This window comes from Ammodytes marinus (assembly GCF_949987685.1).
Source record: "Ammodytes marinus genome assembly, chromosome: 24".
Classification (NCBI taxonomy): domain Eukaryota; kingdom Metazoa; phylum Chordata; class Actinopteri; order Uranoscopiformes; family Ammodytidae; genus Ammodytes; species Ammodytes marinus.
The window spans coordinates 6,410,238-6,425,297 of NC_137228.1; the positions used below are offsets into that span (position 1 = coordinate 6,410,238).

General features: G+C 44.1%; 1 protein-coding gene across 13 annotated transcripts in view; it reads right to left on the minus strand.

The window, feature by feature from the left end:
- The window catches only part of LOC307269814 (mitogen-activated protein kinase kinase kinase kinase 4-like), a 44,674-nt gene that overhangs the window by 13,565 nt on the left and 16,049 nt on the right, over window positions 1-15,060 (minus strand). For 3 of the 13 annotated variants that reach the window (XM_080052872.1, XM_080052875.1, XM_080052865.1), the window contains exons 4-19: window positions 11,986-12,111; window positions 11,157-11,267; window positions 10,813-10,903; window positions 10,005-10,135; window positions 9,808-9,862; window positions 9,588-9,666; window positions 8,317-8,492; window positions 8,130-8,202; window positions 7,477-7,687; window positions 6,894-7,055; window positions 6,397-6,483; window positions 5,481-5,906; window positions 3,805-3,957; window positions 2,340-2,561; window positions 583-683; window positions 198-334 (exon numbers count right to left, since the gene is read on the minus strand). In XM_080052872.1, the coding sequence (XP_079908998.1) occupies window positions 198-334; window positions 583-683; window positions 2,340-2,561; window positions 3,805-3,957; window positions 5,481-5,906; window positions 6,397-6,483; window positions 6,894-7,055; window positions 7,477-7,687; window positions 8,130-8,202; window positions 8,317-8,492; window positions 9,588-9,666; window positions 9,808-9,862; window positions 10,005-10,135; window positions 10,813-10,903; window positions 11,157-11,267; window positions 11,986-12,111 (2,341 nt within the window). The remainder of the gene's footprint in view (window positions 1-197; window positions 335-582; window positions 684-2,339; window positions 2,562-3,804; window positions 3,958-5,480; window positions 5,907-6,396; window positions 6,484-6,893; window positions 7,056-7,476; window positions 7,688-8,129; window positions 8,203-8,316; window positions 8,493-9,587; window positions 9,667-9,807; window positions 9,863-10,004; window positions 10,136-10,812; window positions 10,904-11,156; window positions 11,268-11,985; window positions 12,112-15,060) is intronic. The other 10 variants (XM_080052873.1, XM_080052871.1, XM_080052868.1 and 7 more) reach the window with 8 other exon arrangements.

A 15,060-nucleotide genomic window follows, 5' to 3' on the forward strand; every position in this document is an offset into this window, starting at 1 on the left:
ATACACACACAGTATTGTACAGGTAGTGGATCGTGAGGAAATATTCACTGATTTTTACAAAATTTTGATAACAAGCATTCTCCAGAATCGCACCTGTAATGACTTGTAATGAGTGTGATTATAGTTATCATGAGTGTGAATGAATGTATGGATGAGCACAGTTAGTAGAGGTAGTGGAATGTGGCCGAGTACAGTACCAGGGGACTCACAGCGTGGCCTGAAGCGGTCCCCGGGGCTGGCCTGGGAGCTGGAGTTAGAGCCGGAAGAGCTGCCGCTGCCCGGACGGGGCTGGAGCTTCTCCACACGGTCCCACAGGGGGCGCTGCTCCACGCTGCTGCCACACAGAACACAGCCATGTTAACAAGCACAGTGGAAGAAGTATGCCTTTAGATTATAGTTAAGGCTGCATTCCAATACCCATACTATCTACTAATTAGTATGGTAGAAAAAAAGATTTAGGAAGTCCTGATTCTTGTGGCCAGATCACCGGATGTCTACTAGATCCGAATGCAGGGTAAAAACAGTTTTGATGTGTGCCTCAAAGGAAAATGTATTTTCATATGTGGAGGTCTGTGCACTGACCCTCCAGCGCTCCTCTGTCCGGCCTGGATGCCGGGCTGCGATGGCAGGGGGGACTCTCGGCGCGACAACACTGGAGACCTGGATGTTGTCCTCACTGGGACCTGAGGGGGAAAATACATATTTAAAAAGGTCCTCCTCACACAGTGGCAGCTATTTCAAGATAAATGATGCGTTAAGGAACCACAGTTGCAGGGTAACAGTACACACACACAGCTTCTTTGTCAAGCCATCCTAAAAGGTGCGAACACACTACACGCGTTACCCGCGTAAGATTTACGTGCGTAACGCAGCTAAAATGTTGCTTGATCATTTTGTGTCAAAAATGGTTCTACGCGCGTAACGTGCGTAGTCTCCCTCCCGATATTGTATTTCCCCTAATTAACCATGGCTGCGATCAGACCCGACCCGACACAACAGCGTGCATGTCCGCACAAAAACAACAACAACACGGCCAACAACTGTGCCAAAAGACAAACTGAACAGCACAAATAGCCTAGCATTAAAACAGCATTGCATATTCAACGCAGCTACATAACAAACACAGTTACAGCAGCATCGGTGCACGGCGGCACAACATAAAGCCAAGTAGCCAACATTACCCTACCTGGCTGTGACAGGGGACCGTGGCTAGCGTAGATCAACACCGGTGCTTCGCTGTACTTGTTGTGAAAGTCCCCCGGACATAGCCGTCATGTTTGGGTTCATAATATGAGGTGCTAGCCGGTTACTCTCCCCACGTCTTCTATTCCCGAGCTGCTGTCATACAGCACCGGCTCGGCTGCCTGCAATACATTTTCCTCCTCGGTGTCTCTCATCAGCCTCTGTGTACACTGTTCTCCGACTGTGCCAATGTATGTGACGTCGGGTCAAGCCCAACGCTGATTGGCCAACGCGGCTAATCGTCACGCGTAGGAGCGTAAAAAGTTCAATTTTTTGAACTCCGCGCGTAGCTGCGTAGGTGCGTATATACGCGGCTAAAACGTTGCTTTAGCGCGAGTGACGCATCTACACGCCATGTACGCGCGTAAACCAATGGTTCCCTATGGAAAAATAGCCGATTTTATACACGTCTGTACCCTTAAGCCTCTAACTCATGTGTGTAAATGATCAACACAAATGAAATTGTGACAAAAAAGAAAGTGTAGTTGGTTCAATAAATTTGTTTTAGCTATTAGACATTTTGAATTAAATTGTAAGTTTAAAATACAAAACCAAGAGAACTGATGTAAATTTATTCTGGCATGAGTTTGGACAACCGGTACAATTTCTTTGACAGGATGTACAGTATGTATCAAAAACCAGCAGTAGAACACCTTTCAAAGGCAGAAGCCGCAGAACCTCCCTGAAATCAGTTTTCTGAATATCCAAAACCCCCTTACTGTCATTGTGTAGTCCTAGAAATGAAAAGAATCCTGGTGTAGTTTCAATAGGACTTATTGTAGTCGTGTTTCACAACACTATTCTATGTTGATGTTGAAGAATGAAACAGCAAAGCACACACTAACCCACAGGTTGCAGTTGAAGGAATAGTTAAATTAATTGTTTTATTTTTAGATTGTTGCATCACTCACAGAGTTCAAAACAAGGCGAAGGAAAGCGTTCTTTTTACAATGCGTGAGGCAAAAAGCTACAAATAAAAAGTGAACTATTCCTTTAAAGTGATTGCCATGAGAGGGAGAAGGTGAATAAGGGAGAGGAGAGTCAGGAAAGGGATTTGAGGTGAGGTGGACAGACGGTGGGTTGGGAGGGACCTTTACCTTTGGCGGGACCTCCTCGCTGCCTTGCTTAGTATGGAGCTGTAGGGGAGCTTGGGTCGGGGGGTCTGTGCGTGCGGGCGATGGGTGTTGATGGAGGAGGAGGAGGGGGTCCTGGGAGCGCGAGACAACGGGCGGGACGGGAGGAAGAGGAGGAGGAGGAGGAGAAGAGGAGGGGGCGGCGCTGCTGCTGCTTTTTAGAGCAGCCAGGTGGGACCACTGGACCTTTGAGGGGGGGATGAGGGGAGGGAGGTAGGGAGGGAGGGAGGGAGGGAGGGAGGGGTAGGAGGGAGGTGAAACAAGCAGACAACACAGTGAGACATGAGGGAAGATGTGTGGTGGCTTGTTTCACATACATGTGCTCAGGTTTAGGCAAGCATTCCGCAGACAAAGAGGAAGTGATGATGTGTTTCACTCAGATTGAAGCAAATGCTTGAAGTGTAATAGTAAGGGAAGATCGATCTCAAATCATTCCATTTGAATTTGAAACTACTCGTTGTCGTTTTAAAACCGTGTGCAAAACCCAAAGCCTATATAACATGTTAATTAGTGAACTACAGAGGTGCTGCTAGGCAAACTGTGTTACCTTAGGACAGAGTCAGTCTAGCTGTCTTCCTGTTTTCGTTCTTTACGCTCTAAGCCAAATGAAAAGGATGCTGGCTTAATATACAAATAAATGGTGTTGGAACTATTCCTTTAAGATGAAGATTGGAGTATCTTCAGAAAACCATTGCTTTGTTTCTTATTCAAGCGACTGATGAAACACACATATTCCTCCATGGTGGCCATTTTAAAATCTCTAGGGGCACGCCAGGTTTAAAAGAAACTGGTCCCAGACAATACAATAAGGATGTGTCTGTGTTATAGGCGAAAAGATTGCACATCTTATGCATTCTTTGGTATTTGACAAAGGTAAAAAGCTTGAAGCAACAGTTCAACTTTTACACACAATAACAGTTTCTCTCTCTCTTTTATCCATTTAGATCATTTTAGAGTGATTTATCCACGATTGTGAGATACCAGCGGATATCATCCAAAGAGGTAAGATCCATCCAAAAAGTAGCAATTGTTTTGTGCTATTCAAATGTTGAATTCAAAACACAGAGAAGAGAAGATATTAGACTAAGACATGGTTCCAACAGTGGATGGGTAATCATTAGGGGTGTAACAATACACATATTCGTATCGAAAAAGACGAATAAGCTGCAATTGTAGTTAATGCAGTTTTTTTTTTTTTTTTCATTTTTCCTCTTAACTGAGGACCGCACCGTACAGAACCGAACCGTGACTTCAAAACCGAGGTACATACTGAACTGTGACTTTTGTGTACCGTTACTCCCCTGGTAATCATATACAAACTGAAACATTTCTCGGTCCAAAAAGTAAAGCAGCACTTTGACAAACCTAGCCAGCAGTGAGGGGGGCTGAAGAGAGGATGAGGAAAGGGCTAGGGAGAAGGAGGAGTTACCTGGGGCTCCATGGGCCGTTGCATGGCGGCAGCCTCGGAGGACGGGCCCCCGTTGGAGAAGGGTTCAGAGGAGCGGGGAGGCAGAGGGGGCAGCTTGGGAGGAGGGGCGGTCTGAGGGGAGCCCTGGATGTTCTTACGGTAGCGCTCGTCCGCCTGGGGTGAGGGAACCAGACAGACGGAATGAGGGTCAGGGAGGAATAGGAAGATTGTAGACATACAAACTAAACATAAAAAGTCTTCTACACATTTACTGCATAATAACCATGCACATATTTCACTAGCCGATTCAAGGCAGCCGCACAGACGCAGGTTTATGTGCACAGACAGAAGTGGAGATCTTTCAGACATGGCTGAACAACACATTTGAATGATACGTTGTTAATGATACGGCACAGCTCCACTTAAGGACAGGAGACACTGGCCTGGGAGTCCTGCGTGTTAGTCTGGGCCTCAGCCATTCACATGCAACGGCCCCATTGACACACACACTGAAGAGTCAGAACAGCCACATTGAAGAATGATATGACAGGTCGTCCGTCCAAGATGGAGAGAAATTCCTAACACCTGTGGTTCTGTATTGTTCAACAGGAGAAAAAAAAAACTCTAAGAGAAAGAGGATGAAGGAGAACCTATTTTGTTTCTTCTGATGAGATGGGACTCAAATAACTGTGGATAAATTAGTGCAAAATGATTAAATTATCACAAAATTAATGGGAAAATAAACAATATAAATACAATATTTTAAAATGGGGCTTACAGATAATGAATTTTGTGTATTTTTCTATTCTCTCCAAAAGTAACAAATTAACCATTTATTTCTCTTGCTCCGCCTGCTTGAAGTGACGATTGAGACGCAAGAAAATGTTTAAAACTTGGTTTTAGTAGTCAAGGAGACGAGCAACAGTGCAAGTGAGAGCGAGTGCCAAGAAGGAGTGGAGGAGGACAGCTCTGTTATTCAGGACATGAAAAGGCTGGTGACTGGTGGCTGGAGGCTGCGATCCCTGTGGGCTTCCAGTCTCCACTGTGCCCCCTCTTTGTTTCATTTTAAAGGGTCTGGCTGAGGGGGGGGGGGGGCTACTGTGTGTGTTGTAAGAAATTAGTTATTGCTTTGGAATTACACCGTCGCATCCAAATCAGAAAATTAATGAATAATTAAAGTAGCTAAGAGGAACAATTTTTGTTGATTCTAGATGCACCTTTGGACAAAAGCAGTAGTGTTTTTTACAACACCAGTGTGCATTTGTTTAAGTAGCGAGTGAATACTTCCATGAAGAGAGAACGCAGATGCATGTTGATGAGGTAATGTATGTGAGATTGATAATGGTACTATGACGTTGATTTAGAACTGTTTCGGGAGACAAAGGATGTTCCCGTCTTCCTACACTTTGGACCTGTGCTCAGGCATTAATAATTACTATATCAAATGGTTTTGTTTTCATTTATGCTCTCATTTGCTGTTACACGTCATTTATGCTCATCAGAGGAAAAATGATTATTAAAAGTTCCTCGCAGGAGATTTAACTAACTATTTTGGCTTAAGAGAACAAATGTTTATTGCTCGCACCACCTCCATCATCATGGCCAGTGTGTGAAGACAAGCAAAGAGAAGCTGGAAAGAGCAGGCGCTGGCGGGGGGGGGGGGGGGGGGGGAAGGCGGAGCCAAGGAGGAGGTTCACCTCTCTGATAGGCTGAGGAGGATGAGTGACAGGCTCTGCTGGCCTATCGGGCTCCAAACCTTCTGCCTTGGGAGGTTCAGAGTCAGTGGGGGGTTCGGCCTGAGTGGGGCTGGGGCAGTTTGAGGTCTCAACAGAGTCAGTCGTGTCTGGTAGAAGTGCCTGGGATTGAGTGCTGTCTGAGGAGACTGTGGTGGGCTCATCATGAGGGCCTCTTGCTACAGAGACAGCGGTGTGGAGGAGCTGGGTGTGAGGGGGCAGGGTGGAGGTCTGTGGAGGCTTGCTAGGGTCAGAGGGGGGCTTGGTCTTGTCGCCAGGCGGCTGTTTGGATGTGTGCTGGAGTGACAGCAGGTAGGCCTGCTCCTGCTGCAGACGCTTGTGGAGCCGCTCGGCCTTGCGCTGCTCCTCCAGCTCCCGCCACTTGAACTCCTATTGTAGAGCGTGTGTTGAGTCAAGAGACGGCAGAGCTGGCAGCCTGCGTCTCCCTGAAACACTTATGCCCACTAAAAAGCAGCGCCATCTTTCAATCCTACACAGACACAACTTGGCAGCATGTGTAACTACATTTGCCTGTTTTATCATCCAGGAAAAAAATATTTCTATGCAATATGCAGCCTTTTTGTTGACCCTGAAGCCAACTTACTGTTTTGATAATTATATTAAAGAAACAGAATGAATGAAACCGATTGATCTAACAAAAACCAACAATGCAGAAAATGGCAAATTATTGATTTGGTTCACAATACAAAGATAATGCCAAATGTGATGCAATGTAGAACAACATTTATTTTCGCAGTTCTTTGAAGTGAAATGATTCAGCAATTGTATGACATGAAGACATATATACAGTGTGTGTGTGTGTGTGTGTGTGTGTGTGTGTGTGTGTGTGTGTGTGTGTGTGTGTGTGTGTGTGACTGACCAGCAGCATGGCCTGTTCACGGAGCAGCTGCTCCTGCAGCATCTCCAGGTGTCTCTGCTCCTCCTCTAGCTGACGCCTGATGTACTCCTGTCAATCACAGCAGAGCAAACGGCCGTTAGCGGGAAAGTCCATGGCTGCATTCCAATACCCATACTACCTACTGTTTAGTATGGTAGAAAAAATATTTAGGATGTCCCAATACATACACACCAATTGTAGTATGCTGAAAATACATAAATACCCCACTAACTCCAATAGCATTTTGTAGTATTTGTCTTTATTCTTAACATTTCTCGACATAATGAAAAAAAATCTTCCTTATCTGATTTTTTTCCATCCTGTGGCCCTAAAACTCTTGTGTACTTTAGTATGTAGTGTAGTAAAAAGAAAAAGTATGTGATTTGGAACGCAGGGCATGTCTCACTAATTCCACCTTACCCGCCCCTCCATCTCATAATGAGTACCAGTCCATACATTGAATACATTGTAAAGCTGACCTGTTCCCGATCGTTCCGTCTCTTCTCGTCATCTGCCCTCCGGCGTTCCTCCTCTTCTTTACGTCTGCGGTCCATCTCTTCCACGCGCCTCTTGTCTTCCTGCTCTTTGCGGCGCTGCTCGCGCTCCTGCTGCCTCCTCATCTCACGCTCACGTCGCTGTTGCTATGGGCGCACGACAGGGACACGACAGAGTTTCACAACAGAGAAATAGGTTTCCTTCCAGGTCAATGTTCACCATGTATGCTACACATGGAGGTTTGTTTACAGAGCGTCAATGTACGTGCATGTAGATGCATGAGGATATATGCGTGATAATGTGCGTTTAATTTAAGGTAGCAATGCAATTTTTATCACATGAAGGTGTTGGGTTTTGAGGCTGATTTCATAAGCTCTTTTGTAAATACAAAATATAAAACACATTTGAATGATATCTTAATGCCTGTGAAGGAAATAATAAAAACTATAATTGAAAAAAAATCTAAATTAAATTCACAACAAAAGCAGGATTTTAACCAGTCTGATCCATCTTTGTTTTTTGAGAACTTCATGAAAAAAAAACAAAGAGTAAAAAAATAGCGCCTACCTCTTCCAGCCTCTTCCTCTGCTCCTTCTGTTGCTCGATGCGTTTCTGCCTCTCGGCCAGTAGTTGGCGCTTGTATTCCTCTTGCTCTCTGAGCTGCTGTTCCTGCAGGTGCTGCTGGCGCCGCAGAGCCTCCGAGCGCTCCTTGTTCTCCATCTGCAGGCGGATGAAGTCTCGGCGCAGAGTGGACTCTCCTGGCTGGTTGACAATGGAGCTGGATGGTGAGAGGGAGAGACGTGATGGTTAGAGTAAAGAGACACAGTAGGGTTGGGAACATGGGATAGATTTGCTTTTTATTAAAAGAATTTGGGGTAATTTTTATTTAATTTCTGTTTTATTTTTGTATATTTTATTTGACATTTGGTGCAGGTGTTTGTTTGTGTGTTGTAACAAATAAATAAATAAATACTGAAATACATATCTTGTGTAAAAAAAAAGAGACACATTAGTCTGTAATGCCTTCTAATTAGTAGGTACGATGGAGCCCATGTCCATGGGTATTTTCCTAGCCATATCTTTTTTCTGTGCGCTTTGGCCTTTTGTCAACACGCAAACCGGAAACTAAAACCAAAGCGATTTGAAAACTCAAATGAAAACGATTTGATTGGGAACCTCCGTATTTCTGTACTCATGGGTAATATTACTAAAAACCATACCTGGGCTCTCCCTCTTGCTCTGCGGGCTCCTCTTCCTCCTCCTCACTGCCACTGTACTCGTACTCAGTCTCATCTGTACAAGAGAAAAAAAATGAACAAGTTCAAATCAGAACACAACATAACATGTAGCCAGTGACAATAAAAACAAATAAAAAATCACAGGTGTGGAGTAGAGAGCCAGACGCACCCTTCTCTCCCCTCTTCTTCTTGGTGCGGTCGATGTGGTCCTTGAGCTGGATGCGGACTTGCCTCTCGTTGGGCTGGTCGCGGATGAAGGGATGCTTCAGCTGCTGCTCTGTCGGCGGCCGCTGCGTATAGTTCTTCACCAGGCTTCCCTCGATGAAACTGCTGAACTTTTTGGACCTGTGGTGGGGGATCGAAGGCAACAAAAGTAGTCAATAGATAGAAACAATGCCTGACGTGTGTAAAGAGACAGTGGGTGCCGGATATTTTTTCGCCGTGAAAAGGATAAAGCACATCCAAAGATCTCACGCAAAACTGAAATTTCTGCAGACAACCTTCTATTCAGTCCTCCTAACAACAGTCCCTTCCCCCCTGTGCCTCTGGTTCCTCGGTGTTAGTTGAGGTGTATACATGTGGACAGGTGACATTGAACCTTTCATCACATATATACCATGAAAACTCTGAAATATGGGGCACACGGCACATTTAAATGATCATCAACCATTTGCACCTGTTGCCTTTAAAGGTGTAGGATCAATTCACTTTCAGATTGAACAGTCCAATAGAAAAGCAATTCTAATTCCTAAGGTGTAGTCAGCGATTCTGGGGAATGATTGTTGAAATACATTTTTGTCTTTATCTGCGAATATCTCCTTACGACCCGCTACCTACCTGCACTGTGTGCACTTAAAACAATGTATGTGTTTTTACACAGCCTAAGCTCTGTAAATGGGCATGTTGATATATATGGTTGGCCTCTTTTGTTTAAAAACACTAGCATGTGTATCACAACAGCAGATTCTTTTCTTTCAGGGCACACACAGTATGGACTTAAAGTGGATTGTGAGGAGATATTCACTCATTTTGACAAAAAGGGAGTTTGACAACATGCGTTCTCCAGAATCACTGACTCCATCTTTAACATAGAAGCCAATCCATAACACAACGTCTTTAAAATAAAGTAATAATTCATCTCAGATCATGTGTGTTTTTTTCTTTTCTTTTCTGCAGTGCGTCCAATGCAGCGCTGCAGTGTGTGCCAAGAGAGACGCTGAGTCTGCCAGAGCAGGTGTACCACAGATGTCGAGCTCAGCAACAAAGCTCTGATTCAAGCCCCCTATAGCTGGCTGGTCTGAGGTCAGAGATAAAATCTAAATAGACAAGTTTACACTTTTGAGAGGCCAAGGAGGAAATCTGCACATAAAGATTCCCGTGGCGAGATTTATCAGGATGCAAAGAGGTTCGGAAAAGGACAGGAATACTTGTGGTACTCACCATTTTTTAGATTTGAGTCTGGGCGGAGGGTTTCTCGGAATGAGGAAGAGCGCACGCATTGGGTGCATGTCACAAAGAGCTGGGGGAAGATGTGTGCGCACACACACACACACACAGATAAGAATTCAAAACATAATAGAACAAAATTTTTCTCAAAACAGAGGATTATTCAGTCTTGCTGAGGTGATGGCATACGACAAAAACAAAAAACAATACTCACGAGGTGCTCCTTCTGCCATTTCTATAGCTGTGATACCTGTGGACCACAGATCGCTCTGTAAGAAAAGGGTGACGCCCATTAACCAACAACCACGAAGAGCCAAGTCAAGGTGTTCACAGGGGCAATAAAAAAAATTTAAGCACTTACATAAGGTCAAGTTTTTTTTAGTGCTTGCTTCTTATAGTGGAGGCTCTTACCCTGTAATCGTATGTGGCGTCTGGGTTCTCGTCACAAGCAATGACCTCGGGCGCCATCCAATAGGGAGTCCCGATGAAGGTGTTTCTCCTCCCCACTGTGCGGTCCAGCTGAGCGCTCACACCAAAGTCAACTACAGACAGGATTTTGAGGGAGCGCAGTCAATTAAACTTGTACATTTATAACCTTCTGAAAATACAATCTAAAAAGATATTGAGCAGCATTTTTCTTTCAAGACGCTTTAAAGGTGAAGTAAGCGATTTATTTATGTTAATATAAGTGTTAAATCGCTCTTTATTCATACACTTATATAGTGTGCACGTTTCATAAATCTCTCAGTCACTCGCTCTGCATATAATCGGCAAATAAACTTTTCGGGGATCCCACTACCAATCAGAAGAGAGAACGCTGCAAACCGGCACACGTCTCACTGCCGGTGCACGTGCAGAGCGACAGAGGGTAGAATGTGTATGGCCTACAATGGCGAAGAAGGTAAAAATTCTTCCCAATGTCTGTTTTGATGGTTTTTATCATGTTTTATCACACTTATGCATCTGAAATTATGCTAGATCACTCGCTGCTTGAAGACCGCAGTGCATTAAAGTGGTGACGTGGGGACGAGGGAGGGGACTGCTAACTGCAGTCACTGACAGGAAGTTAGCTAAACTGACCATTCCGCTTACTGAACCTTTAACTTTTGTTGTGGGACAGCACAGCCCAAAATTGCACAGTGTAAACTGCCAATAGATTCTTAGCAGAACAACTACTAAGGACAGGGATTAAAGAAGAAGGTATGATGCCGCCACTCGCCTAGTTTGACTTCAGCATTCTCCGTCAACAGAACGTTCTGGCCCTTGATGTCGCGATGGATGACGTGGTGGGCGTGCAGGTGGGCAAGACCCTGAGGGAGAGACAGAGAGACAGAGGGGGAGAGAGGGAGGGGGAGAGAGAGAGAGAGAAGGGGAGATAGAGAGAGACACACAAACAGACAAACGGATGTACAGACAGACAGACATGTGTTACTCTATTATTCGAGACCAGAAGAGAAATGGAGCTGCGAGACATATTTTAGACTCGGACTTACAGTAAACTAATATGGCATCATATCGTATGGTAAGAGAAAAAGGGAGGGAGGAGAGGGAGAAGGAGCTCACCCTAAGGATTTCTCTGGAGATGTAGGCGATCCAGTCCTCCTTCAGCTGGTTGCCCTTGGTGTTCTTCACCAGGTCTGTGATGGAACCCGCTCCACAGAACTCCATCACCAACTACAACACAGAGGAGAGGATGAGTCCACCATCTCTGACAAATAACCTCAATACAAGACCCTTGTAGATTCTATCCATATGTATTACACTATTTATTTCTAAAACGTATATACATATTTGGCTTAATTAAAGGTGAAGTAAGCGATTTATTCATGTTAATTTAAGTGTCAAATCGCTCTTTATTCGTACAGTGATCACTTATGTAGTGTGCGCGTTTTATTAAGCCGATCTCTCAGTCACTCGCTCTGCATGTAATCGGCAAATGAACTTTTCGGGGATCCCACTACTAATAACCAATCAGAAGAGAGAACGCTACAAACCGGCACCCGTTGCACTGCTGGTGGACTTATGGATCTGAGATGATGCTAGATAACTCGCTGCTTGAAGACCGCAGTGCATTAATGTGGGACGTGGGGACAAGGGAGGGGACTGCTAACTGCAGTCACTGACAGGAAGTTAGCTAAAAGGACCATTCCGCTTACTGAACCTTTAATGAATGAATTGATTTGGTTATCTGGCTATTCTTCACATTGTTTGTCTTTATTTCTCGAATTACCCATTTTCTTTGCATTGTCCCTATTGTTTGTGTTGTATGTTTTCAATTGGCCTTGAGTCTTAAGTGTTGAAGAGACACATAGGAAGATAGTTGAAAAAGGAAAAATGGCGGAAGAAATGTTCATGTCAGCTACACTATTTCTGTATGGGTGAGAGGACTTACCCATAGCTGGTCGTCGTGTCCTGGCGGGCTCTTCTTAATGAAAGCGCCGTAGTATGTGGCTATGTTCCGATGGTGGGAATACTTTTTCAGCATATTGATCTCCAGTTTAATTTCTTCCTCTTCATCCTTGACACACACACAAAACACACACATTACATGAGGTACATTCTTTATGGTGAATTGCAATAATGCCTAATCATCATTTGGCCTTGAGTGACATTTCATTTCAGATCAAAATCAATTCTTAGGGTCATAGCAAGTGTCAAGCTATGTGACAACGCCCTAATTTGGCTTCATTTCAGCCAGACCTTAGTCATTGGGCTCCTTCTAGGACTCCGCAATACAACAATGCAGCATGAGCCGTCGGTTCGTCTACAGCCAAATGATTCCTTTGTTTAGGGATTATTAATGCATGAGCGAGTCTCAGTGTGAGTTGATGTGTACAGTAGCCATTATCTTTAATCCCCTTTAAAAAAGAGAAATATATATATAAATTAGATCGATAGCAAAAATCCCCTTGGCCGACATTAGTCTGAATAGATTTGTTCGGAGCTGGGCAGAAAGTTTAAGTGTTGTGGCCTATACATTGACCTGCATAAACAAAGTAAATAGCATGCAAACTGGGTGGAGGACCACTTCATAGAAGAGAGATACATCAGTAGGAAAATGGATGGCCTTTAAAAAAAAACGCAAGAAAAACAAACATGATGATCACACAAAGGGCTTTGTTGCAGACATAACACAATAGGGAAATCAGTGGGTTTATCCAGAGTTTACGATGCTATATCAGCTTCCAGATGTAGCTTTGATGCGGTGTTGAGTCATTGTTAGAAATGGCATTTGGAGCAAGTCAAAGGAGAGAAAGCTGTCCAGTATCACATCTTGATAAATAAAAAGAAATGGCTAGGCTGCAGCAGCGTTAGCTCCCTGCTTGCATCCAATAGCAACTTGACAATGATTAACAGTGACACGCTAATTGAACACATGCAAAGATCAGCCCGCGGAGTGTGGTTTGCTTTATGGTTTACGCGGCCTCTCTCCTATAGAAAGTACAGTGGGAGGAGGGAAAACCAAAAGGTGGGGGGGAGGTTGTACAGCATTATCACTGCAAGCTACAATGCATGGGGTAGGGTGTGTGTGTGTGTGTGGGGGGGGGGGGGGGAGTGCCTCTCCTAATAATAGTAGATTTCAAATGTCACCAATGCTACACAGCTAGCGCTATGTATGCATGTTCCTAAACTGCAATGTGAGCATGCATCACCTTCCTATAGCAGAATGGCAGTTGGCTGCTGCATGACTCGTTTTGCGTTGACGTAAGTCTTTCTGTTGTGCGCAACACCACCACTCCCCCTCCAGCCCTACCCCCATAGTCAACCCCCCTCAGTCCAACCCCCCTCTCTGTCGTGCAGCTGTTGGAGTATCACACACCCCACACTGAAAGCTTTCGCTGCCTCAAGTCAGGTGGGGAAGCGAGCGGAAAGACTTTAAATGTGTTACCTGTGTAGTTATTGTATATGCAAAATTGTTCTTTTTACTTTTTTTTTATATATTGTTATATCTGTTAGGCTTTGGCAATAATATTGTTTTCTATAATAGTCAAGCGTATAAAGGTTTTTGAATTGAATTGACTGACACAATCATATGGTGATGTGTGTCAGATAGAGAGAGAAAGCTTAGACACATTATAGAGAACACAATTTGTCAATGCATAATACACATAACATAAGGTCTGTAGCAGCCAATAATGCAGTAACTGCCAATAACATAATCAAATTTCTGAATCAGTAATTTTTTTAACTTTTGAGCTTTCTAAGTGACTTTTAGGTTAACAATTATTTCAATGAAAGATGAATCTGCTAATTTTGTAAATATTGATTTGGCAAAACAATTTCCAAAATCCAAATGGTCTCAAAAGAAAGAGAACAGCAGGTGAATACAGCCTGAGTCTCACATTAACACATCTCAACGTATAGCCAATTAATATATCAAAGTGTCATTATACACAAACACCAAAGTTGTCACTGTACATCACAGTCGTAGTGACTTAAGTATGACTGACAAGTCTACCAGTAAACAATCTTAAATCAGGTCAGCGTTGGAGACTGTACACAATGAATCATTCAATCGTGTGCAGGTTAAACAAATCAAGGACTTCTAATACAGCACAACAAGGCGTTATTAAAAAAAAGGCACACACCCAATATTACTCATTCTTATTTATTTACAGTACAAAATCCAGCCGAGCTATGTCGCATGTTTCGCTTTGAAGAAGCAGACAGACAAATGATTATGAAACTTAACTAACAAAGTGTCTCAGTGAGGTGTTGGGCGGCTGTGAGCAACTTCAATGCAGCTTGACCTTTAAGATGTGAATCACTTCCACTGTCAATAAGTGGGCCAACTTTATGCAACGATATGTTACTACATGTCTGGAAGGCACAGCGCACAGAACACAAGTGGTTGGGCAATGTTTTCGAACACCAGTTTTACATGATAAAATCAAAGCAATTGTGTCAACTCTGACTAATCACTGATGACGTAGGCTTGAATGAGGAGTGGCAGCAGGCAGGTTGGGACACATGGGCTACCTGTTACTGCCTCAGGAGCCTTTACATGGCTTGGCACTTTAGTGGTGGTAAATGTGTCCTTACATGAGAGAACATGTGTCAATCACTTTAGGGGAAGATGATGAACTCAACTGGGTTTGTGAGTGCAACCCATTCACCAATGCTCTGGAATACACCAGCTAGGCCTGTTATTGGAGCATGAGTATAGCATTTTATTACAGCCATATTCCAGCCGTCATTATCATGGCCGTGTGGGTGGTTGGCCCAGCTTTTGGCCTTGTCTGCTTTTGTGTTTCTGCGGTTGTGTGCCTTCTTTCAGCTGCAAGACGGGACCTCCCTCGGTGGAGGGCAGCCCCGTTGGTCGCTAAATGACGCACTGCACTCAATAAGCATCCTGTTGTTCCTAATGGGGGGGGGGGACTCATTTCATTACAGTACAGAGTGTGGCATTTTCTCCCAAGTCAGCTCAAAAAACATTTAGACGTCAGAACCAAAGGAATCTCCTCAA